The 27,198-nt window shown below is 41.6% G+C and overlaps 2 protein-coding genes across 4 annotated transcripts in view; both read right to left on the minus strand.

The window, feature by feature from the left end:
* The window catches only part of LOC132780315 (lysine-specific histone demethylase 1A), a 31,623-nt gene extending 25,671 nt beyond the window's left edge, over window positions 1-5,952 (minus strand). Inside the window, exons 1-3 of one of the 3 annotated variants that reach the window (XM_060783942.2) lie at window positions 5,229-5,952; window positions 1,761-1,926; window positions 356-415 (exon numbers count right to left, since the gene is read on the minus strand). In XM_060783942.2, the coding sequence (XP_060639925.2) occupies window positions 356-415; window positions 1,761-1,926; window positions 5,229-5,567 (565 nt within the window). In that variant the 5' untranslated portion in view covers window positions 5,568-5,952. The remainder of the gene's footprint in view (window positions 1-355; window positions 416-1,760; window positions 1,927-5,228) is intronic. The other 2 variants (XM_060783943.2, XM_067460659.1) reach the window with 2 other exon arrangements.
* Window positions 5,953-9,769: 3,817 nt separating this feature from the next.
* LOC132780314 (CAAX prenyl protease 1 homolog) lies at window positions 9,770-26,391 on the minus strand. Its single transcript, XM_060783940.2, has 10 exons — window positions 26,202-26,391; window positions 21,969-22,115; window positions 21,389-21,475; window positions 19,709-19,825; window positions 17,604-17,756; window positions 16,688-16,829; window positions 14,192-14,379; window positions 13,878-13,982; window positions 12,740-12,883; window positions 9,770-10,713 (listed from the first exon to the last, which is right to left on the minus strand). Exons 1-10 carry the CDS (start codon window positions 26,328-26,330, stop codon window positions 10,489-10,491), a joined length of 1,437 nt encoding a protein of 478 aa, XP_060639923.2. The 5' UTR covers window positions 26,331-26,391; the 3' UTR covers window positions 9,770-10,488.
* Between the last annotated feature and the right edge of the window lie 807 nt (window positions 26,392-27,198).

The raw sequence follows: 27,198 nt of genomic DNA on the forward strand, positions 1-27,198 counted from the left end.
CCTACTAATATCACTTCTTAGAAATGTATACATGACATTCTGTACAATGTTAAAGGTTCTCGTTACACCCCAAACTGACTATCTTTTCAACTTACAAAGCAGCAGTGTACTGACTAAACTCAAGTAAGAGTGGAGAAATATAAAACCTGCCTAAAGAATTCAAGAGTATGTTTAATTTCTTATCATGTTATCTAACTGTGATACAAAGTAACCCCCCCGCCTTTTTTTAATGGGCACATACAATTCTCCTGGACTTGATGTGAAGGTCTGACCATCCAACATGCCCATTCACTTGCAAGCACCAATCCCTGATTTGGGGGCTCTTCCTACTAAGTGCCAAGCCTCAAACACACACCTGATGCTTGGCAGTCTCCATATCCTCCAGAACTGTCATCTTGAAGTCCTCCTGCTTGCCCTGTGAAAGAAAGATGCGATCTCAGGGACTTTGCTCCACAAGTTCAAGTCATTTGGGGGACATAACAACCTGAGAGTCTGCGATTCCAGATTAGTTCACCAACAAGTAGGGGAAATTGCATCTTCTTGGGATACCATCTTCTGGAACCTGGTTCAACCATCACATTATGCAATCTTCTAATGCTTCATCCTTGTTGTTGGAACCTTTTGTCAGATTCTTATGGGGAAAATAGGTACAAATAATGTTTTAAGGCAGTGGTTCTCAACCTGTGGGACCCCAGGTGTTTTGGCCTACAACTTCCAGAAATCCCAGCGAGTTTATCAGCTGTTAGGATTTTTGGGAATTGAAGGCCAAAGCATCTGGAGACCCACAGGTTGAGAACCACTGTTTTAAGGGCATCTGGCTGGCAAACAACGATGAATCAATGTATTAACATATCAGAGCAAAACACAGAATATATTTCATGCTTACAATAAGGAAGAATATGCAAATAGTCTAACCAAGGATAGCAATGGTATTCCCCGCTTTTGAACTATGGGGTTGGAGGAAAATTCTGAGAGTGCCTTGGACCGCAAGAAGATCAAACCAGTCCATACTCCACGAAATAAAGCCCAACTGCTCACTGGAGGGAAGGATATTACAGGTAAAGATGAAGTACTTTGGCCACATCATGAGAAGACAATGATGCTTAGGAAACTGGAAGGAAAAAGGAAGAGGGGGTCTCTTTAGCCTGAAGTGGCTGGCTTGACTCTAAAGGAGCTGGGGTGGTGACAGTCGACAGGGAGCTCTGGCGTGGGCTGGTCCATGAGGTCACAAAGAGTCGGAAGCGACTGAACGAATAAACAACAACAACCAAGGATTTAAAACATCAAGGATTTCTATAGACTGAAAAACATAAAACTTAGGTTACTTAATTTTGATTATGCTTTACTTCACTCTCAGAAGCAAAACCTAGTACACTCTAGAGGCATTCAATTCTAGACAAACTTTTTACTGAACTTGTTAGCACTCATGAATACTTGTTTCACTGATATAAAAAGTGGCTGACTGGCTCACAGATAGGTTGAACAAGCTTTCAACCTATCTAGAGTTAGAAGTATAAAGAGCATGCTCCTAGAGCAAGCCTTCTATTATCTCACCAGTATTTAAGTCTGGACCGCTAACCTTCCTGCAGAAAGCCACATACAGAATCAAACATGCTTCTATAAAGACACTAGCATTTATTTTATATTTTAAAAATCTAAGGTGGACATTGGGAGGGGTATATGTTGGGTCCATTACAATAAGCTTCTGTGTGTCAGGCACAGGACAACAATTATCCAATGAGACGGGACCCTCTACTCACCAGATGGTTCTTCTGGCTCACTTTCATTCTCTTCCTCTGGAGGAGGAGGAGGAGGTGGGGGAGGCAGTTTTTTTTCTTTCTCTGCTTTAGCATTTCTCTCTTCTTCAGAATAGTACTCATCTTCAGAAAGGTTAGCGAGGCTCTCATCCATTTCTCTATATTCAACCTGTAAGCACATTCACACAAAAATAATCAAAACTAAACAAGTAAATTAGTGTAGTACAATGATTTTTGCTGCAAGCAAGACTGGGGAAATTAAGAGTGAAGGAAACAGGGCAAAACAAAGAGAGAAAATACCAGTATAACGGGTAATGACAATTCCCACGCAGAATCTAGTTCAACCCCCTGCAGTGAAGCAAAAGCACAAAATCCCCCTGACAGATGGCCATCCAGCCTCTGCTTAAACGTCTCCAAGGAAGAACCTCTACCAGACTACGAGACAGAGAGTCCCACTGTTGAACAGGTATCACGGTCAGGAAGTTCTTCCTAATGTTCAGGTGGATTTATTTATTTAGGGCATTTGTATCCCATCCTTTTCAATCTCCGTAGAAGGACTCAGGGTGGCTACCAACCAGCACAGCACAGTGCCAACTAAAGAGTAAAACCTATCCAGAGGTCTCTTTTCCTGCAATTTGAATCAATTGCTCTGAGTCCGAATCTTCAAGGCAGGAAAAAACAAGCCTGCTCACTCTTTCTTATCGCATCCTTTCAAATATTTAAACATGGAGATCATGTCTCCCCTCAACCCTCTCTCCTGCAGGCTAAAGAGACCCAGCTCTTTAAGCTGCTTCTCATAGGACATGGTCTCCAGACATATATATAAACCAAATCTATTACAAGTAGTTTATCAACAGACTAATCTGTCACTCATCAATATGCATCAACATCAAAACTGACCTTACTCTAAAACAATTTAAAATTCCTTAGAATTCTTTTTGTGGGGTCTGTTGGAAACTAGGAAAAGTGGTGTTTATATATTTGTGGAATGAATTTATTTGATTGTTAAATGAATTTATTTGATGATTTTGTACAATGTTTTAAAATGATTTTACTGTTTTAATTGTAATTCCTATGGTGTGTATATTGACAGCATTCAGAAGACCTACACGCCACTCTAAACACCTTTGCAGAAGCATATGAGAAGCTCGGCCTGTCATTAAACATCAAGAAAACCAAAGTGCTCTTCCAGCAGTCACTGGCCAATCCCTCTCCAATGTCAGAAATACAGCTTAATGGTGTAACATTAGAAAATGTTGACCATTTCCACTACCTTGGCAGACACCTCTCCACAAAAATCAACACTGACACTGAAATTCAACATCGCCTGAGCTCTGCGAGTGCAGCATTTTTCCGAATGAAACAGAGAGTGTATGAGGACTGGGACATCCGTAGGGAGACCAAGGTGCTTGTTTATAAAGCTATTGTCTTCCCAACCGTGCTATACGCCTGCAAGACGTGGGCAGTCTACAGACATCACATGCAGCTCCTGGAACAATTCCATCAGCACTGCCTCTGAAAAATCCTGAAAACCTCTTGGGAAGACAAGCGGACAAATGTCAGCGTGCTGGAAGAAGCAAAGACCACAAACATTGAAGTGATGGTCCTCCGCCATCAACTCAGCTGGACCAGCCATGTTGTCCGGATGAAGCTCTCTGTCCCTTCTGGCAATGGCTGGTCATTTGTGTAAATGTTGAACATTGATGGAGCAAGCACGCTGCCCTGAGGCAGGCCGTTCTTCTGTTTCCGCCATCTGCTTCTCTGGCCCTGGAACTCAACAAAACAGCTCCTGTTTTGTAGCAGGTTTCCTATGAGGCGGGTGAGGTGCTAGTCCTTTGTGATATTATACATGTTACTCTGGAGGAGGCGGTGGTTTACAGTATCATAAGCCACTGACAGGTCTATGAAGACAGCTCCTGCGATCTGCTGCCTTTCAAAGCCATCTTCTATATGCCGAGTCAGGTTCAGCACTTGCGATGTGCAGCTTTTGCCTTTCCTGAAGCCAGCTTGCTGTGGAATCAGACATGGGTCTATTTTTTTCCGTAATTCTATGCAAAATAAGTCTCTCCAGAACTTTGTAAAGATGGCACAACAAGGAGATTGGTCTAATATTACAATATAGTGGTATGGTGCAATATAGCAATGTTTAATGCTGATATTGTACTATGCTAATAATATAATATATTTTATGTAATATATACCTTGTAAGACGCTCTGAGACCCCTTCGGGGTGAGAAGTGCGGCATATAATTGTCATAAATAAATACATAATAAATAAATAAATAAATAAAATATATAGATTAGATAGCAATAGATGAGCCTGGAACCCCAGGTCTCGGCGGTGGTCAGGGGAGCTTTTGCACATTTAAAATTTGTGCGCCAGCTGCACCCGTACCTTGGGAAGTCTGACTTGGCCACACTCTGGTTACATCCCGTATAGACTACTGCAATGCTCTCTACGTGGGGTTGCCTCTGAAGACTGCCCAGAAGCTGCTATTAGTCCAACAAGCGGCAGCCAGATTACTAACAGGAGCGGGGTACAGGGAGCATACTACTCCTCTGTTGCACCAGCTCCACTGGCTGCCAATTAGCTTCTGAGCACAATTCAAAGTGCTGGCGTTGGCCTATAAATCCCTAAATGACACCGGCCCAGTTTACCTGTCCGAACGGATTCTCCCCTATGAACCATCAAGGTTGTTAAGATCTTCTGGAGGGGCCCTGCTCTTGGTCCCACCACCCTCGCAAGCGCGTCTGGTGGGGACGAGGGACAGGGTCTTCTCGGTGGTGGCCCCTCGGCTCTGGAGATTAGAACTGCCCCTTCTCTCCTGACTTTTAGAAAGCTGGTGAAAATTTGTCTTTGGAATTTAGCATTTGATGAGTGAATCAATAACTCTTGACCACACGGACGGATGGTGATGAATTGTGATTTCATTCGGACGACGTGGCCGTATGTAATTATATGTTTGTATTTTAATGTATTTTACGTATTAGTGCAGGCATCCTCAAACTGCGGCCCTCCAGCTGTTTGGGCCTCCAACTCCCAGAAGCCCTAACGAGCTTGTTTGATTGTCAGGAATTCTGGGAGTTGAAGGCCCAAACAGCTGGAGGGCCGCAGTTTGAGGATGCCTGTATTAGTGTATTACGAGGTGTGATGTTTTGTACTATTGTTTATGAATCTCTTGTTGTGAACCTGCCTGAGTCCCTCTTCGGAGGTCGAGAAGACCGGGTTATAAAAGCTCTAAATAAATAAATAAATAGCTAGCAGGAGGACTGCTGGGAGTTACAGTCCAAGAATAGGTCGAGAAGAAAGGAGAGAAAGAAAAAGGGAGGGGAAGGAAGGTAATAGGTAAAATAGGAAGGAAGGAAAGAGGGAGGGAAGGAAGGAAGAAGAGAAAGAAAGGAGGAGAGAAAGAGGAAGGGAAGACTGGCCACAGCAACGCGTGGCGGGTACAGCTAATAAATCAATAAAACCTTGGCCCGTTTCCGGCGACTGGTCCGGCGGCCTTCAGGGGTCTCGGCGATGCCGGCGCTCTCCGGGCCCAGGCCAGGCCCAGCTCCTGTGGCAGGCCCGGCGGGCGCTACTTCAGAGAGGGCCCCAGGCGGCGAGGCCCGGGCAGGCTCTTTTTTGCGGGGCGCTCGTTCCGAGGCCTCCGTGCCGCCCAGGGAGCCTGGAGCGGCCTGAGGTGGGGCAGGAAGAGGCGCCGCCACGGGGACCGCGAGGGGGGCCTCGGGGGAGCCATCTCCGCCGCCTACCCCCGCCGGGGCCGCCGCCTCCACCACCGCCGCCACCTTCTTGCTCGCCGACAGCATCGCCTCAGTTCACTCCGTGGGACAAAGGCCACTCCGCGCATGCGCGCCGAGAGCCGGACGCGCCGGAAACCCCTCCCCTCTGCAGCATTCCCCTCTCTCGCTCGGCTCTTGTCATCTCTGAGTGAATTCTTTTGTCCTTCGGTGGACACCGTAGCTTCTCAAAAGCCGAAAGAGCGTCATTGCGAAACGCCGCTTCTGTCGCCTCCGGGGAGTCAGTCCGCTTCCTTTCTCCTTCCGCGAGGAGGAAGGTGCTTTGCCTCATGTGGCTCCTCTTCAGGGGTTTGGGGCTACGTCTCCCCGAAGGCCCCGCGGGGGGAGTTTAAGCGAAGGAAGATTGCCCGCCCCATTTCAAGACAGGAACCCAACACAGTCTGCGAAGCAGCTGCACCTTCCTTGGCCCACCAAAAGGCAGGAAATGACGCAGGCGAGGTGGTCCCTGCTTTAAAGTTAACTGAGGCGGGAAATACACTGCCCTGTCGCCCAGGATCCAATCCCAGAGTATCTGCTTTGAACTGGATTCTATGAGTCTACACTAGGCATTGGCCAACTTGGGGCCTTCCTCCAGGTGTTTTGGGCTTCAACTCCCACCATTCCTAACAGCTTCAGGCCACTTCCTTTTTTCCCTCTCAGCTACTTAAGTAGGCCTTCTCCGAGATGGAGAAGGGAGAATGTAAGCAAGCTGCTATCCCAGGCATTATTATTATTATTAAACTTTATTTGTACCCCGCTAGCATCTCCCGAAGGACTCGATGCGGCTTACAAAGGCCAAGGCCTCAACACACAATATAACAACACAAAACCTAAGGCAAATTAAAAGCAATTAAAGCAATATAAACAACAAGCAATAAACAATACACCAAATTTATTTATTTATTTATTTATTTATTTACTGCGCTTATAGACCACAATTCTCAGCCCAAGGGCGACTCATTGCGGTGTACAACATGGAAACAAGTGCAAATTACAAGACATAGTGTAAAATAATCCACAATTCATCATTATCAGAAAAACATCTTATCAAAACATCAGCATCAACATTACTACAAAATCCATTCCGAGTCGTCTCATCGTCAAACCCACAATCCAAAATCATTCCCATTGTTCCATTCCTATGGTCAAATTACCAGTCATTGCACTTCTTGATCAAATGCCTTCTTAAACAGCCAGATCAAAGGCCTTCTTAAAACACAATAGAACTGGGCCGGGCCAGAGTAATTGGTACAGGATTAAAAGTGCTGATGTGACAGGAGGTATATAAGGCTTATAGGGCAAGTGCAGTGTGCAGTGTGCAGCAATCTTAGTTCTAATAAAGTGCTTATGGGACTTGGTATTGGAGATTTCCTAATCTGGGAAGGCACATCGGAACAGCCAGGTCGGAACACCCAAGTTGACATGGGCCAACTTGGGCCCTCCAGTATTTTGGGCTTCAACTCCCACCATTCCTCACAGCTAGTTAAGTAAGCCTTCTCCGAGCTGGAGAAGGGAGAATGCAGGCAAGCAGCTATCCCAGGCATGTAGATTCTACCTCTTGAATTGAATGATAAGGTGCTTGTGCAAAGCATCCCCAGGAATGGTATTTGTCTTTAAACCAGAGCTTTCCAAATGATGATGCACTGACAATATTCTTCCTTGATGAATATACTGTCTCCCATTCACATTGCAGATATAAAAACACTCCTGCATGTGGGCATCCATATTGTTTCTACTGGCAGTGACCTTTCATGGCTATTCCCATAACTTGACCCTTTTAAGTAGAAAGTACTGAAATTAACATTGCATAATTCAGCTGTAGTCTTGCTCCACAGGTGGCAAGTTGAAATTAAATCCAGACAAGACAGAGGTACTCCTGGTCAGTTGGAAGCAGGCCCGTAGCCAGGATTTCGATTTGGGGGGGGGGGGGGGGCTGAGGGTCTACCCTAGCAAACCTTTTGTATCGTTACCCCAATACCCCCATGCATATGGGATATATTGAGTATGATGATCAGATCATGATATGAATAAACATAACAGTTTAAATAATACATCAGTAAGGCCTTTTCGCAAACCACGATGAGAATTTCGGGGGGGGGGGGGCTGAAGCCCCTCAAGCCCCCCCGCCCCCGCCCCCACCGGCTACATGCCTGGTTGGAAGGCAGATCAGGGTATAGGGTTACAGCCTGTGTTGGATGGGGTTACATCCCCCCTGAAGATGCAAGTTTGCAGCTTTGGGGTGATCCTGGACTCATCGCTGTCCCTGGAACCTCAGGTGTCGGCAGTGGCCAAGAGTACCTTCGCAGTTAAAAACTTGTACGCCAGCTGTGCCTGTACATTCAGATGCCAGATTTGGCCATGGTAGTCCAGGCCTTAATTACATCCCGTCTGGCCTACTGCAACACTTGCTTCGTGGGGCTGCCTTTGAAAATACTTTGGAAGCTTCAGAGAGTGGCAGCTAGGTTACTAACTGGAGCATCATTTTCCCCTGCTGCGGCAACTGTACTGGCTGCCAGTCTGCTTCCAGGCTAAATACAAAATGCTGGTTATTACCTATAAAGCCCTGGCCTAAACGGTGGGTCGAGGCTATTTAACCGACCACATCTTCACATACAAACCAACACGGGCATGGTGGTCCGCAGAGGAAGCCCTGCTCTCGATCCCACCCCCATCTCAAGCGCGGCTGGTGGAAGAGAGGGGGCCTTCTCTGTGATCGCTCCCCGCCTCTGGAACTCCCTCCCCAAAGAAGTAAAAATGCCCTCTCCCTCATCTCCTTTAAAAAACCTTTGAAGACCTACTTTTGCACTTTAGCATATGGAGAGGAGGATGATTAGAACAACTCAACATATTTTCAATCAGACACTGGAATTTCACTTTTGTGCTGTTTGGCTGTTGTATACCATCATCCATCATTTTATACTTCAATTGCATTTTATTTATATCCTGGATGTAAATGTGTACGATGAGGTCCATGTGTTTTTAACTGATTTTTGGTTATCATTTAAGTTTTTAAGTTTATATTGATGCAATTTATTTGTTGGTTTGATTTGTTTTGCTGTTCACTTTGGCATTGACTGTGGGTGGCTTCTCTTCTGGAAACAACCCTGGGGAGATAGGGTGGGTTACAAATAAAGTATTATTATGATAAGAAATACAGAACAATGAAGTGAAACAGCTTTCTATTTTTTTAAAAAAAAATAAGGATGGAAAATGTACCTATGTGTAGTTATCACACCTTTATTCTTGGTGAGCAAACTGCTTACTTAAAAAAAGTTTTTTAAAAAGAAGCTGGAAATTTAAGTAAAGGGCATGAAATGACCAGCAAACTGTGTAACTTTGTTCACCCCCTAAGCAAGTACTCTTTCCCTCTGAAAGGTAAAATATGCCAAATGGCCACATAGCCATATAGAAGCCAGCTGCAAGGGAGGCTTGAGAATAATGTAGAATGGTTTATAACTGCCTTTGCTGGGATTGCAGACAGGGAGGAACAAGTACTAAAAACCAAACCCTTATAGTCCTGATTATAAAACACTATCCAAAGTAACCATGGTCTTTAAAAACAGAAAAAGATGACACAGCACCATCTTTGAGGACAGAATATGACAACTGTCCTGTTTATTTAAATCAGGCCAATGGTACTTTTATTGGGCTGTGAGTTTTCTGGCTCTATGACCATGTTCCAGAAGCATTCTTTCCTGAAGTTTCGCCTGCATCTATGGCAGGCATTCTCAGAGGTGGTGAGGTCAGTAGGAAACTAGGCAAGTGGGGTTTATATATCTGTGGAATATCCAGGGTTGGCAAAAGAACTTGTCTGTTTGAGGCAAGTGTGAATGCTGCAGTTGATCACATTGATTAGCATTTATGGTCTAGCAGCTTCAAATTCTGGCTGTTTACTGCCAGGGGAATCTATTGTTGGGAGGTGATTAGCTAGCCCTAATTGTTTCTTGTCTGGAATTCCTGTGTTTTTGAGTGTTGCTCTTTATTTACTGTTTTGATTTTAGAGGTTTTTTAAATACTGCTAGTCAGATTTTGTTCATTTGCATTATTATCTTCTTTCTGTTGAAATGGTGCACGTGCTTTTAGATTTCAATATCTTCTATGTGTAGTCCTTTTATCCTTGTGAAGCATATTATCTGAAGTTACAGTTATACGTTCCCAAGCCCTGCTGCTTAGAACAGGTTGCAAATGATTACTGTCATAAACATAATATATGTAACACACACACAGATGGCTGTTTGTCAGCTGCAATTTATTATCAATCCTGAATTCAGAGAAAGATGGCTTTATTCGTCTCTGTAAAAAGCTTTTGTTTTCATTCACTGCAGACATGAACCTGACCCCAAAAGGAAGAAGCTCACACTTTCAGTCCAGACAGTATTTAATTTACTTCAGCTTTCCTCAAATGGTGCTCCCCAACTGTTGGACTACACTGTGCCCCACAATGGCCAGGGTTAATGAGATGTTTAGTCCAAAACATCTGGAAGGCACCAATCTGAAGAAGCCTGGTTAAAATGTTTGAATCCCAATGGTCAAGGGGGCGATGTTCTAGTTTCATCCCCCCACCTCACGCACACATGGATGAGGTAGGAAAGCTAGAAGGTAACTGTAAAAGAACACCCAGACACAGTGCTTAAAAGGTACAAAAGTCACATTTCAACAAATTCAAGCATGAATACTTCAGGTTTCAACAATTTACTTTCTCCCCCAGCTGTATTGTGATTTAAGATAATGTTACACATTACATTCTTCGCCAGCAATCCCCACAAGGTATTCCTCTTTAGAATCCAACTTCTTGTAGTTGAAAACAGGATTTTTGGCAGCTATTTTCTAATGAGGTGAAACAAGCTTGTCTGTTTGGAGAATGATGTGCTCAGGAATGGAATGCGTATATTACTTTTTAAAAAATGGAACTTGATTTTGGGATGGAACGTCTTTCATAGAGCCTACAGTTTCAATCTTGCTTAGATTCCTTCAATGCTTGAAGTCTTTCTAGCAGTGGAGGATGAGAATAATGCCACATTGAAAACAGCCAGTCTGAAACAGGGAATCCAAGATTATCTTTGTTCAGCTTGATCAGCGCAGAATACAAGTCTTTGGCCTTTCCAAGATCCTTGGCAAAGGCATCAGCTTGAAATTCAAATCGCCGACTTAATACAGTTAAACAAAAGGAGAGGACCTGTATAGGAAGAAAAGAAACATTACTGAACATCTCAGAACTCATTTCAGAAGCCTCCAAAACCAAGGATTCTCAATCTTTGAGTGTCCAGGTAGTTTTGGATTTCAAATCCCTAAATCCCCAACCGGCATAATTAATGGCCATGGACCATGGGAGCAGATGTCCAAACATCTAGAGGACCAAAGGCTGAGAACCAATGATACAAACCACTTCCTATGTCAGTGGTTCCCACCCTGTGGGTTCCCAGATGTTTTGACCTACAACTTCCAAAAATCCCAGCCAGTTCACCAGCTATTAGGATTTCTGGGAGTTGAAGGCCAAAACATCTGGGGACCCACAGGTTGATAACCACTGTCCTAAGTGAAACCATTGCCAAAGCACTCATCTCCTTGGTTTCAGAGAATGAATGAACTCGACACCAAAATAACTGGCAAATGGTCCATTCCCAAACACTGTTCTAAGTGCTGGCTTGATTGTAAACTATCTCATAGAATTATTTTCCCAGACAAATCTACCTGAGCTTTTCTCTTGGCCCTCATGTTTGACAAGGGCATGAGAGGGAGCCTTTGAGGTTGGCTTCTGACTATGGAACCCATACGCTCACATCTCTTTTATCTATGTCTTCCAGAAGGCAAAGATCTTTTCATTTAAATAGCTTTGTATCCACCAACTGATTTCTGCTAAAAAATTACATAAGGGACAGCAATGCTCTTTTCTAATTCATTTTGTCATTTTTCTAAAAAAAATAAATAATGTTTAGCTTTATACTTGGCTTTAATGCATAAACATTATGATTTTTAAATGCTAGAATCCTGTAGGTGATTTGCATCTTTGTAAATGGGCTTAAGTCTTTGGAAATTAGAATTGGACAGTTATGTAAGTCGGGGTTGCTGTTACAGCAGCATATTCTACTATCAAACAGCTCAGTTTTTTCCGCAAAGGTAAAAGTTTCCCCTGACATTAAGTCTACTCATGTCCAACTCTGGGAGGTGGTGCTCATCTCCATTTCTAAGCTGAAGAGCTGACATTGTCCGTAGACATCTCCAAGGTCATGTGGCCAGCATGACTGCATAGAGCACCGTTGCCTTCCCACAGAAGGCATGTTTCACCTACTCACATTTGCATGTTTTCGAAATGCTAGGTTGGCAGAAACTGGGCCTAAAAGCAGGAGACCACTCCCTGGATTTGAGCCACCAACCTTTCAGTCAGCAAGTTCAACAGCTCAATAGTTTAATCCACTGTATCACCAGGGGGCCCTTACTAACAAAAAAAAAAAACTTTCTGATGGTAAGAGCTGTATGACATTGGAATATGCTGCCTCATCATGTGGTGGAGTCCCTTTCTCTGGATGTTTTTAAACAGACGTTGGAAGGTCATTTGTCAGGAGTGCTTTGATTATGTATTCCTACATGGCAAGGGGTTGGGCAAGTTGGTTCTTGTGGTTTTTTTCAACTCTATGATTCTAAGTGGATGGAACTGACTGTATTTCCTCTTCCTACAACCAACCCTCAGGATCTTACCCACATGCCTAAAATGCTTGCCCAACAACTGAGGCATTTTACAGAGCAGTTGGAAAGTTTGCAATGCGCAGGTTTGTCAAAACTAGACATAGAAACCCATCCCACTCATATATGGTGCCTTCATCTAACTCTTCTTCCTACTCAAACTTTCCTTTGGGAAATTTTCACTGGGGTTTTGTTGGTTGGAAGGAAGAGGAAAGTCAACATCTCCCCAAATTCATTCTTCTGTGCAAAAATGGCTAGGTCCAGTTCCAACTACAGAAAATATTGCTAGATTTATATTAATTCCCAGGGGGAATTGTGTTAGTCTGTTGCAACATGGTATCTCACAAACTGGCTAGTTCTACTGAACCCATTTATCTTTCAAGGTAGGAATTCGGCAACCATTTATTTTGAAAAATTAATAATTCAAGAACCATCGTGGAATTTAGGATATAAACCAGTGAAGATGCCACTGGTATTTCAACCATGATTGTTTAAATGTGAAATTCTAAGTCGTACATTACCTCATTATAAGGTGAGAAAATAAATTGAAAAATGATTAAAAGGCCTATCAGGGTAGGCTGTGTATCATAGAATCCAAAGGCGGCAAAGAGTTCCTTTCGGCCAATCAGCACAGCAAATAAGAAGAAACATAAGAAGGAGTTCATCTAGGAAGGGAAAAGAGCATATTATCATTTTGAAGACTTCTTAGCCTGTTGGCAGGCTAACTAAAGTAATGATAGTCTTAGAAGTACCTTCAAACTACTCAAATAAGGAGACTAGGAAACTTAACACTCCAGATGTTTTGAATTTTTCAATTTCACCGATCATAGCAATCTTGTGGGAATTGTACTGCAAAACTTGTAATGGGTCAAAAGTTATGCTGTCCTGCTCAAGAACTTTCATGTGTGTAAAGACTTTTAATTTTATTTAAAAGTTTGGGGTGTTCTGTATTTTTATATATTTTAAATAAAGAGCAACACTCAAAAAGCAGGGGAATTCCAGACAAGAATCAATCAGGGCCAGCTAACACCTCCCTCCAAAGGATTTCTCTAGGGAGGAAGCAGCGAGACTTTGAAGCTGCAAAACCATTAAATGCTAATGAAGGTGGCCAATTGCAACATTTACACTTGCCTCAAGCAGGCAAGTGTTCTTTCTCCCACCCTGGACATTCTACAAATATATAAACCTCACTTGCCTAGTTTCCAACAGACCCTTCAACCTCTGAGGATGCCTGCCATAGATGTGGGCAAAGTGTCAGAAGAGAATGCTTCTGGAACATGGCCATACAGCCCAGAAAACTCACAGCAGCCCAGTGATTCCGGCCATGAAACTCTTCGATAACACACTAACAAAAATTAGATACTGTACACTATTTAGAGGAAGGAACTGGTAAAAACCACCTCCGAGTCTTTCTTGCCTAAGAAAAGCCTATGAAATTAAGGAGGTCGCCACAAATTAACAGGCAACTTGAAGGCACATACAGACACACAACTCTGAGCAACCACCACATCATTATCTACAAACTCTGACATACTCATATTTCCTTTTCACTGCTTTCATACTACGATGAAGCTGTGTTATCAGAACACTACAGCCACTGTATTTTCTAAGCAAACATTACACACATAAAACAGAAAATTTCACAGGATTTCTGCTCACCTGACTTATGACAATATTTTTAATCGTGTGGCCAAGTTTCCAATGACCCAACTCATGGCCCAGCACAGCCAAGACTTCTTCATTTTTGCAGCCTTGCTTCTTACTCTAGAATTAAGGGGGAAATACATGATATAGTAATTTATGGGGAGAGACACTTGCCTCCATGATCATGACTGCACGGGACAGTAAACAGAAACAGATATCAAGATGAATGGTAACTGAATTAGAATGAATCCCTATCAATGAGCAGATTATAACAAAAATAATATAACATATTAAAACTCTAGAAAGTTACATATAAAAAAATTGCTTACTTTGACTTTTGCCTTTGCCTCGGCATCTTCTTCATGTCCTTCTGCTGCCTGAGTCTCTGATCCAGAATCCTCAGAGCACTCTTTGTTAAGGGCAGAATAATCTTCCAGGAGAGTGTCAAATAGCACTATACGTTTATTCTTGAAAAAGCCATAGAAATAAGCATTGCTGTGGGAAGACCGTTTGGAACCTAGTGGGAAACCAGTGCAGAGGCCAAATGGAGGACAGATTTTAGCCAACATTATAATTATAATACTTATGATAAAACATTATAGAAGTAAACTTGCCCCTTAAGTTCAAGAGCAGAGTTTTAGGTGGGAGATAATCTGTCAACTGGCCCTACTCCCTTTTGGGTTACTAGAAACACAACCAGGTATATGGTGGTCCTCTGATGGGGATACACTTTTTCTTACTCAGACGTGTATATGGTGTTTTATATGCCAAATAACTTCATCCTGTTGTCCAAACATCTAAGAGTAATTAGTCTGATGAAATTCAATGAGAATAGTCATTTGTTCACTTGATCTGTTCAGCTTCAGCCAAAGTGCTGCATCATGTGTAAAAAAACTATACTATGAGGTAAATCACAAATTAGTATAGTTGGCCCTCTACATTTGGTGTCATTAATGAATATGATAAATCTTTTGATCCTCCTGGGTGACTCTATGGTCACCTTTTACCAGACGTTACCCACAAAACCACCTTTGAGGACCTAGAAATTCACAGAGAGAACATTTTTCTAGAAATCTTTAGCTTCCTGTGCAGTTTGATGGTCAGATTCTAGCAGAAGTTGCCCACAGAGTAGCCCAAGACTTAAAGAGGTTAATAGAAAGCTTTTCTATGGCGTTAAAAAGGGTTTTATTTTAAAATTTACAGTTTTCCCACTTTCATGGGGGTCCTGATCTCCTAACCCTGATAGAGGTGGAGAGTCTACTGTAGTGAATAAACACAACTTCATACAGGTAAACTGGATCAAGGGCTGGTCCTTGCAAGGCCACAGGTTTCCAGGGTTTTAAACGTATTTCTCACTTGACTGCTGCAATCATATGTGATGAGGAAAAGGATATAAATAGTGTAAACATGTAGAAGAGCTTGTCTATGTGTTGTTTAAAATAATAAAATTTGAAATTTGATATGAATGCTAAAGATGTTCTGGAATGTGTGCCTTGGGTTTACTTTGTTTTTTACATGAATTTATTTATTTACTAGCCATCCCCTGCCACGTGTTGCTGTGGCCCAGTCCGTGGATATGTGCTTTGTGTGTACATATATGTGTGTATATGTGTGTTTGCATGTATATATATGTGGTTTTGTGCATGCATTGTAATGTATTTTTGGTTTGTTTGTTTTTTGGCTTTTTAAGTCCCCTTCGCTGTGTTTATCAGTGTTTTTATGAGTGATTGTCATTCGTTGGCCTGATAGGTGTATTGTGTCCAAATTTGGTGTCAATTCATCCAGTGGTTTTTGAGCTATGTTAATCCCACAAACAAACATTACATTTTTATTTATATAGATCTGGGACTCAAAGTAGCTTACAAGCCCCAACAAAAATTTAATGGCACAACATAAACACAACAATAAAATAAGCCATATCAAACTATGAAACAGTTAAAATATATAAACACTTAATCACATAAAAATATTAAAAGATTAAAAACATAGAACTGCCAAGTCTTGATTTCCATGCTTATTTATTTACCCATAGTCATTCAAATTGTTGAGGTCTCATTCCGTGTTATCCTACTCTCCAAACACCTGCGTACAGAGCCGGGTCTTTAGCTTTTTTCTAAAAACTAGGAGGGATGGGGCTAGCCTGATGTCACTGGGGAAGGAGTTACACAGCTGAGGGGTTACCACTGAGAAGGCCCTGTCTCTCGTCCCCCCAATCACGCCTGAAATGGAGGTGGGACCAAGAGCAGGGTCTTAAAAGTTCTATTTGGCTCATAAGGGGAGTTGAATAAATTATCTTTGTCTGTACCCTTCTGTATAATCTTCTGCCTTCTCCCTGAAGCGGCAGAAAGTACATCAAGTTAGATGTTCAAGTCTCTAGAGCAGTGGTTCCCATACTTTTTGGTCATGGAACCCTTCAGAAGACCTCTCCCCCTAAAGGACCATAACTGCGTCCCTAAGGATTATGAACCCACAAATTTCCTTCTTTCATCTACTCTATGGCATGGGTGTTTGTATGATGCAGGTTTGGAAATAAAGAGATTCACATTTCATTTTTAAAGCAGAGGTACATCAAATTTCAATAATATGGAAAGAGGGAAACACAGTGAGCCCAGTGGTGGGGACTAAGGGCTTTTTAATTCTTGTGAAGGTTATGTTATTTCTATTAATAAATACATTGCTCCTGGTCACTTGCTTAAGGGTTCACCATGTTTCCAGGGCCATTGGCTAAAGTTCAATCCTCAACAGAATATATACACAGAACCACCGCTATGATCATACAGAGTATTAGAGAACTACAAAGTCAAGGCTATGCTTTTAACTCTCACCTTCTACAACGTACACTTTTGTCAGAGGAAAATCTATGTTCTGCGCCATTGCTTCAATCTGCTGTTTGAGTTCGCCTTCAGGGAGTGGAATGAATTTATCAAACAATGGAGCAATGTAGTCTGCATAGATTGTGACAAGAACCTATTGTGGGACACAAACAGAGACACCTTAGGTCCAAGCTTTTCTCCCTTGGTCAAGCAATTTATCTTTCTGATCATATATTTTGGTTAACATCCTAGATGATGAAATCTAAAACATCCAGGGGCCAAAGTCTTCACTGCTAAGACTAAAGCTTCCTGTTAAATGCTCCCACTATACAGAGCTAGCATTCAAACATAATGTGTGTCACAGTTCGCCCACAGCACTCTTCTGTTGCACTTTTAATTATCTTCAAGAAATCGGCTAAAAAATCTAAACGTTACATCACTTTTCCACATGAGAAACGGCCCTGATTCCCAGTTCTACATCCTCCCAGACTCCACCCCCACCCCCCGCTTATCTGCCAGGTTTTTTGTGCTAATTGATACCCACAAACTACAATATGCTACTGCCTATTCAAACTCCAATCTACTACTTAGTATGAAATATACACAATTTGCTAGAGCAGGTATAATACATCTTAAGCAATAACATATATGTAACATTGTCATGATATATAGTAGTCCCATGCCACACATTTTATGCTATGGCAGATCCTAAGGAGAGAATCCTGGCATTCCCAACCATAATTTAGAAAAAAAAATATGACCGTGTTTGCATGATAGAGTCAGCCATATTCCTTTCTTACAAGTTGGAAAGAAAATCATAGCTAGTGCATGGATCAGCAGTAAAAATGATTTAGGGACTGATTCAAGCTCATCACCAACATTTAATAGCTGCACATCAAATGATTCTAGACACAGTCAGAATACTCACCAAAGAAACAACTAAAGTGAAGAGCCATGCATAAATGAAGAAATAATCTCCACCTATTTTTATGATGTAAAGTAGAAGTGCTGTCACTGGCAAAAGAATGCACTGAGTCACAATGAATTTCTTGATTGCATCTTTAAAAAAGAATCCCAGAGTCTGAAAAAGAAAAGACCTTTAAGACAAAGCATCTGATGCTAACTATACAAAGTGGCTAGGTTGTAATGACAGTTGCTTTATGGCCCCTGCTTGATTCGTCTTGCCAAAGAGACGGAGGAAACAAACAAAGCAAGAAAGCACCATCTATTGCTTGGATGCCGTTATATCTGAATAAGTACCCTGACTTAGTAGTATGTTTTATTGATTAGCCTATTGGCCATATCAAAAACATTTGACAAACACATGCATATAGAGCATACACCCCACAGTACAACATACATTAAAAGAAACAAGCTGTTAACAGGGTCCTGATGCAGATGAAATATCTGCATCACCTCTACAGTTTACCCCAATCGACTCTAAATATGCAGTTCTTAGCTGTTGTTGCTTTAAATAAAAAGGGGGCCATTTTATGTGTTATTTTAGCATTCTGGCCAGCCAATAAAAATGTAGTTTTAATATATGGATCTCAGTGTGTCTTTTGTATAATGTATGACCCGAGGTATTGGTTTCTCTCTTTCTTGTACAAGTTACAACTAAACAGTACATGTGTGATATCTTCTACCTCTGACACTCCACAGATACAAAATTGTTCACTATATGGAACTTGGTTAAACCTAATCATAAATTACAACCTATATAATGAAAGGCTTGTTTGGATTTATGATTCTGGCTTGTTAAGAAAGCAACCAATAGAAATTTCTGTCTGAATGTAATGATGAAAAATGGACAGAAACCTGACTGGAAGAAGCAAATATGAACAATTCAGTACCATGATGCAATATTGCTGCCTGTTTCTATCCAATGGAATTATCCCACGCTAACTGCTACAAAGCTACACACTCCAAAAGACTTATTTGATAATGAATTTAGACAGATTATGGGGAAATATTTTTTATTAATTAAAAAAAATGACAATTTTGAATGATCCGCTAGACCTGAAGCAGTGGAAAAAGAAAGAAAAAACATAGACCACACCCTTGAAAGATGGTATTTCTACAATAAATGAGTTTGAATATGTTTGTTGCACCTTTACAGCTGTAAAAACCTACCAATTAGCATGTGTAATTGTGAACTTGCAACTCCAGAGTAAATTTGTTTTTTAAATGAATTGTTTGAATTCACTAGCAACTGCCTGTAGATGAAGCACCGTTTTCAGCCACCAGGTTCTAAATCTTCCCTTGCAGTGAAAGACAAAAGGGAAGGTAGGTCTAGGAAATTATTTTCTTCACTGGGCAAAAGGCAACTTTATTTGGTCTTTTCCTCTGCAGTGTCCTCAAATGCATCCAACAGTTCACAGAGAAATAAAATAAAATAATAATAATAAATCACACAGTCCTAGACGCTTGGGAAGTGTTCGACTTCGATTTTGTGATACGAAATCCAGCATATAGATCTCGTTTGCTGTGATATACTGTGTTTTTGTCAGTATAATAATAATAATAATAATACTCTTTATTTATATCCCGCCACCATCTCCCAAAAGGGACTTGGGGCGGCTTATAAGGCTCTACAAGTGTAGTATATAACATAAATGGTACATGAATATAAAAACAGTATCACATAAAAGTGATAAAAACAACCACTATTAACACACCAAATAAAATAAAAACACAGTTTAAAACACAGACCATCTGGAGTTAAAACTAGCTGCCTTCAAATTACAACTAAAGTGCCAAAGTGTCTGCTGCCTAATAATAGCTGCTGCCTAATAATAGTATGGAGAATGATCATAGGGAAAGTCAGAATGAACACTGTAATAAACACTAGGAAGAAAAAGAAAATGACAAGAGACAGTGGAAATGCGGACAGGGATTAAGGAGTTTCCAAACCAATGGCAATGTTGGTAATGCAACACCTTCGCCAGACTACAAAATGTGGCATAACACAAAAAAGATAACATGGGAGGAATATTAGTATTAATATGGCAACAAAGAAGTACTACATCATACCTGTTGATTGAAACCATGTTTTTCCTCAATGACAAAAGTATTGTAGAGACTCCAAGGCAGACCTGTGACCGCACTGAAGAGTGTAGCAAGCAACAAGAAGACCAATGACTGAACAATCTGTGTACAAGGCAAGAGAGGTAATATTCCAATTTAGACACACATCTGGTTACAAACTCATTAATATTTACAGCAGATCCATTGAAATTAATGTAATTTGTTAAGACAAACTCATGGATGTCATTACATTGGTGGCATCGGATTTGAGTTTTGTATGATCAATTTAATTTTCATTAGAACCTCAAAGTACACGGTGCATCGGTGTGCTGGGTACCTTGGAGAACATGCTCAGACAGTGAATTTATTCTTCAATACAGAATGGAGATCACATGACCTGCCACATAAAAACCAGGGCTGGTCTGCCTTCTAATGTTTCTATGTCTTGGCACCATAATTTAGATAGGAGATAGGATAGTCTTAAGTATTTATTAATTTCATCGTAGTCCAAACTGGACTCATATGTGATATTTGTTTCCAGTCTGGCAATAAGAAACTTCCAGTGATACATAATTCTGATGAGATATATGAAATGAAAATAAATGTTATTCTTCACTGTTGGAAAATCTTGCACTGCGTGAGGACTACTACAGAAGCTCAATAATATAGCATGGGATGGAATCTTGTGCAAGATGTTGCTCAAACAAGTGGTTTGAGACCTTGTGTATCTCAGCTGAGAACTTCTTCCTTTTTCTTGAATTGGGAAAGAGGAGAGGGAGCAAAGAGTGTTGGCTCAAACTTGCAAATGCTGATAACATGGCTATCTTAGCTACCTCTGTCCTCTTACCCACACAGAGAAGGGAGGGCAATTAAGCCAGAAGGGGAATGAATTCCCACTATCTCTGGCTATCAGGTATAATGAGGAATCCCTTCAAGCAAACCTATGGGGGCTGGGCTGGCTTGGATACCTTTGTGGGCCTCTGTCTCTGATGCAGAGAAAAATTATTTTAAAATCTCAGGAGTGATCTAAACCTTTTCTCTAAAATCTTTTTACATGTCCAACAGGATCAAGGATTTGCCCATTCCATGTAAAAGATATAGCAAGTTAGTTTCCTGTAGAAACTGGGGGAATCAACGAATGGATTCAAATTGTAATGAAAGATATTTTTTATCACATTAGGGAAAAAAGGTACTGATGGCAAGAACCATTCCACAAAGGAATAGAGTACCATGAAGTTATAGATTCTCCTTCATTAGAGGTATTTTAACTGGATGTCCATTTATAGGAATACTTTAGCTGTATATTATGGACTAAATCAATGGTTGGTCCTCCTGGTGTTTTGGACTTCAACAACTTACTAGCTGTTAGGAATTGTGGGAGCTGAAACCCAAAACACCTGGAGGACCAATGGTTGCGAACCACTGGACTAGATGACTATTGCAGTCCCTTCCAATTATATGATTCATTCTAATGTTCCAGAAAAATAAATATCCATGATTCATTTGCTACATTTGTTGCTTTTGGGTATCCTGGAGCCATATGGCTGGCCACTGTCAGAATGGGGAAACAGGATTAAATGAATATAAGAAGATAAAAAGAGGTCTCATGGATCAGATTAAAGCCAACATTTAAAGACAGGGAAGTGAATATTTCAGTGTTCAAGAGATACAAACAAATGCACTTACCTCATACTCGGACCCAAAGCCAGCACGGCTGGAAATATCGCCTGAGAGAGACCAAAGGAATGGAATTCCTCCACAGAGAAGTATCACCTATAAAAACAAAAACACTGTAGGGATCAGACTGCTAATACCTTCAACAACACTGGGGCCAAAGCTCAATGAAGCAATGCCTGGTTGTTGTTCTTTCCTTTAGACACCAGAGAAAAGCAAATAGGTTGACTGACTTTTTTTAAAAAAAAGCCAGAGCAATCCCTGACTAAAGAGGTGAAAACCCAGTGAACAAGGGGAAAAAATCAGGGTGACAAGAGAAAGATTTTTAATATTAGGCATCACTCACACAAAACAGAAGGAACAACACAGTAAAAATGCTGTAATGAACATGTTGGCAGATTATGGGAATTTTAGCGCAAAATACTATTTTTTTTTCAAGTTCTAGTAGTTGAAACTCATTCCTAATTTCTGTCCCAGGACTAGAGTCATCCGTGGAATATTTTTACCAGGGCAGTAGAAAATTTACATAAAAAGGAAACTTCTTTATGTTCTGAATTGCTAGAAAATGTACAAAAAAACAAAAGATACTTACTGTGCCCTCAATTTCTGAGTATAGGCCTGACCAAAAGCTGAAAGCACTTTTATCCAGTTGATAAAGGCGGGATTTTTCAAATGTTTCTGAGTCCATAATTGGACCCAACTCCAGTGGAACATGGGTGGTTGTCTTATACACAGTCCTCTGAAACACAGCAGTAATATTTGAAACACTACATGCAACTTCTGCAGACACCAGACATTTAACACATGAACCTTTAGGGAAATTGTGAAATATTTGGAAAATACACCAAATTAAAAAATTCTATCATGGCTGGCAAAGACATAATTTTTAAAAAGGAAAAGGGAGCAGAAAGGCTGGAAACAATAGGCTTCAAAAATTTGGATCAGGCCACAAGTGGAAAAGATTTAACGAGAGAAGTTTTTGAAGTACCCAGCATGATTTCCTAGCTCTCTTTGGACATCAAACACACAATGCCTCCTCAAAGCACTGCCAACTGTATTTCCCTTATTCCACCACTGCTCTTTGTTTCAGTGAGAAAAAGTAGCAGTGCTAATTAATACGCATTCTTCATGACTGCAATATCTAATCAATGGTTTCCCTTTGTCCCTCCCACTTTGTACATTTTTCTTATGAAGCAACATACATAGAATCATAGAACTGGAAGGGACCACATGGGCCATCTAGTCCAACCCCCTGCCAAACACTTAGCTTTATGTTAAAATGTTGAATATCTGGAAGAAAAGGCATATGTATCATCAAAAGAGGAACTTTATTTTCCGAGTTTACTTCCCTTATTAATACAAAGCCTTCTACACTATTCCTCCGCCTACTAAAAACCCTGTGTGCTAGAGAGAAATCCCACTAACAATTTATTTGATAATTTCAAAAGTGAGGACAACAACTATGACTGTCTTATTTTGACCCAATCTATGTGTAACACGAAAGCTTTAAAACACCTGGTTGAGCCCAAGGCATTTAAGTCTCCATCACTTCCTCTTTGTGGTTATGCACTTCATGATCTCAACGTAACGCTGCCAGGTTTTCAAAATAGAACTAAAAGACAGTTGAAATTCATGACACGCACAGTTCATAATCAGGAAGTAGTTACAAGTTTGTGTTCTACCTAAATACCTAATGAAAGTATTGATTTCAGTTATGCATCTCTGTGTAAAATTAACACATTTTCTACATTCATAAAGTGTTTGATGCAGACTTTTTTGTTTTATGAACACATAGGAGATGTGAATCGTAAAAAGGCACAAGCCCCTCTAACAAGTGACATACATTTTAATAAAAGGTACCTGGCAACCCAACATTAGAACACCCCCACCCGTTTGGATACATGTTTCCTGATGAAAAGATCTGAAGATCTCAAATGTTTGGTTTCTCAACTGTATACAGTTTGAGTTGATCCTAACAATCCATCAATTTTAATTTTTTCTTATAGAACAACACAGCTTATTTTGTTTTATTTTCACTCCTGTGAAAATAAAACAAAATTAAATTAAATTAAAATTTACCATTAATTTTAAATTTTAATTTTAAATTAAAACTACCATTAATTTACATGGGAAATGGTTACAACAGGAAAAGCCTATTGTAGCTCAGTCAAGTCAAAAAATCCATTGGCATACCTTATTTTTGTAAATCTCCAAATTACCCCTTTCTATTGTAGAATGTCACTTTAAATCCCACCCCATGGATGTTTTGTCATGCTCTTTGTTTAAATGATAGGGGTGATTATATGACAAGTTTCACACTCCAATTTTTAGGAGAAATGTTGTTACACATATCTGATTTACAAATGACTCATAGTTAAGAAAAGGGCCGAGACAACAGAAAGTGAGAGAAATCCCTCAGATGGGAAATTCAACCCTGAAAGAGTTTTCATGGGGAAAATGGGGGCAATTCCACACAGCTGAATAAAATCCAACATTATCTGCTTTGAACTGGAATATATGGCAGTGTGGACTCAGATAACCCAATTCAAAGCAGATATTCTGGGTTATTTGACTGTGTGGAAGGGCCTTTAGATAACCCAGTTCAACACAGATATTGTGGATTATCTGCCTTGATATTCTGGGTTATATGGCTGTGTGAAAGGGCATGGGATCTCCACTGAAGCTTTAGCACCAATCCTTGTTTCCAGAACAAGCCACATTTTTCAAAATCCAATTTTCACAAGGACAAAAAGTAAGGTGAAATCTTCTGAACAGGGGCACAGGTAGCAAAATAAACACCACAAGGGTGTAAACTCTTCCTTATACTATCCAGAGATAGATAGATAGCTGAAGTTACACTGAAAAATTGTACCTTTTCTGACTTACATACAAATTCAATTTAAGAACAAACCAACAGAACCTATCTTGTTCATGATGTGGGGACTGCCTGTATTAAACAAAACAATCACTCTTCTGCATGCTCCTTTGGACATGAAACCTGCCCCACACACTCCTGAAAGCAGCTAGAACAGGCATGGGAAAACTTGGGCCCTCCAGGTGTTTTGAACTTCAACTCCCACAGTTCCTCACAGCCTCAGGCCCCCTCCTTTTCCTTAAGCAGCTGAGGAGGGAAAGGAAAGGGCCTGAGGCTGTGAGGAATTGTGACAGTTCAGTCCATAACACCTGGAGGGCCCAAGTTTGGATTAGAATGAATAAGGTCTGGGCCAGGCTGGTCTAGGAGTGAGTTTCAGGATGTCTCTGTCTTGAACTTGTTACTGGTGCTTTGAAGATGACCACAGGGCTCTCATCACACTAGAGCAGTGGTCCTCGATCTGTGGCCCCCCAGATATTTTGGTCTCCAACTTTTAGAAAATTTAATAGCTGGGATTTCTGGGAGTTGTAGGCCAAAATATCTGGGGACCCATAGGTTGAGAACGTGCCCTTCCACAGAGCCCTATATCCCAGAACATCAAAGCAGAAAATCCCACATTATCTGAATGTGGACTCAGATAACCCAGTTCAAAGCAGATATTGTGGGATTTTTGGCCTTGATATTCTGGGATATAGAGCTGTGTGGAAGGACCCTGGGTTATCTGAGTCCACACTGCCATATATTCCAGTTCAAAGCAGATATTGTGGGCTTTTTGGCCTTGATATTCTGGGATATAGGGCTGTGTGGAAGGGCCCTGGGTTATCTGAGTCCACACTGCCATATATTCTAGTTCAAAGCAGATATTGTGGGATTGTCTGCCTTGATATTCTGGGACAGAGGGCCTCAAACTTTTTAAACAGAGGGCCAGGTCACAATCCCTCAAACTGTTGGAGGGCTGGATTATAATTGGAAAAAATCATAAATGAATTTCTATGCACACTGCACATATCTTATCTGTAGTGCAAAAAAAACCCCTTAATATCAATACAATAATTAAAATGAAGAACAATTTTAACAAATATAAAGTTATGAGTATTTCAATGGGAAGTGTGTGCTTGCTTTTGGCTGATGAGATAGGATTGTTGTTGTTGTGTGTTTTCAAGTCGTTTCAGACTTATGTTGACCCTGAGCGAGGGCCAGGTAAATGACCTTGGAGGGTCGTATCCGGCCCTCAGGCCTTAGTTTGAGGACCCCTGGTCTAGAACCAGGGAAGTTGTCCTACCCCTCTATTCTGCCTTGGTTTAGACCACACCTGGAATCACACTGTGTCCAATTCTGGGCACCACAATTGAAGGGAGATGTTGACAAGATGGAATGTATCCAGAGGAGGGCAACTAAAATGATCAAGGGTCTGGAGAACAAGCCCTATGAGGAGCGGCTTAAAGAACTAGGCATGTTTAGCCTGAAAAAGAGAAGGCTGACAGGAGACATCATGACCATGTATAAATATGTGAGGGAAAGTCATAGGGAAGAGGGAGAAAACTTGTTTTCTGCTTGTCCTGGAGACTAGGGACCTCATCACACTCGAGAATGAATTCACTTTAAATCTTTCTTCCTCCTGCAGAATTATGGGGTTTGTAGTTCAGTGAGGTTGTGAAAGGCTCCTCCCTAAACTACAAACCCCAGAATTCTGCAGGAGGGAGCAAGCAGATTTAAAGTGGATTCATTCTCGAGTGTGATGAAGTAGCAGCTCACTTCTACTTCCGGGCAGCGGAATCTGCGACTCCGCAAAGAATCCCTATTACAGCCCAGGAAAGCCCTGCTGCGGCACTCAGCGGAGGCCCAGAACACTTAGAGGAGGAAATGGGCCTAGTTGACAGCCTGAGGCCTGCCGTCAGGCTCAGCCCTCTCGGGGGGAAAGAAGGGAGGGAGGCGCCTGGTGGCGAGGCTGACCTGCCGCCGGGCGAGCAGCGCTTCCCAGAGGTAGACGGCCCACGAGAAGAGCAGCACCGCGGCGAAGATGCGGCTCTCCGGCGGCGCCTCCTCAGCCCAGAGGCCGCCCTGCAGCAACATCGCCGCCATGCCTCCCGGCCTGCCTCTTTCTGCGGCCCAGCCCTTCAACCGGCTCCTGCTTCCGCCGGAAGTGCCCTTCTCTTTCCGCTCCCAAAGCTTCATGGGATTTATTTTTAAACAAAGACTTCCGGCTCCCCTCAGGAGTAGGAGAAGAGGGCAGGAGGCAAGTAGAGTAGGCCGAGAAGAGGCCCCAAGCCGGGTTTCTTTCCCTCTCTAAATGGTTTCTGGCAGAAACAGAGTCTTGTATGAAACATAAGAGTTGGAAGAGACCTCAGTCCAACCCCCTGCCAAGAAGCAGGAATATTGCATTCAAATCACCCCCTGACAGATGGCCATCCAGCCTCTGCTTAAAAGCTTCCAAAGAAGGAGCCTCCACCACACTCCGGGGCAGAGAGTTCCACTGCTGAACTGCTCTCACAGTCAGGAAGTTCTTCCTCGTGTTCAGATGGAATCTCCTCTCTTGTAGTTTGAAGCCATTGTTCCATGTCCTCGTCTCCAGGGCAGCAGAAAACAAGTATGGAAGACGAAAGAAATACCCACAATAGAACAATGGGCCCTATTTATTTGTTTTTTATTTGTCGTGTCAGGACAACCAGTCAAATTATATTACATTTCTAACAGAACAAAGCAAACAAACAGACAAAATACAAAATTTGTGAGTTTGGTAGTTGATTAAATGTCCTTTGACCAGTAGCTGGCCACTTGGAGTGCTTCAGGTGTTGCTGCAAGAAGGTCCTCCATTGTGCATGTGGCAGGCAACTCCCCGCAATCCTCCAGACAGTTCCATCTTGGATATGCCATCAGCTGGAGACCCCTCTCCCCAGCACCAACTGCCGCTCTGGGCCAGAATGAAGAGAGAGAGGGACAGGGGACAGTT

The sequence above is a fragment of the Anolis sagrei genome, chromosome X, assembly GCF_037176765.1.
Source record: "Anolis sagrei isolate rAnoSag1 chromosome X, rAnoSag1.mat, whole genome shotgun sequence".
NCBI classification, from domain to species: domain Eukaryota; kingdom Metazoa; phylum Chordata; class Lepidosauria; order Squamata; family Dactyloidae; genus Anolis; species Anolis sagrei.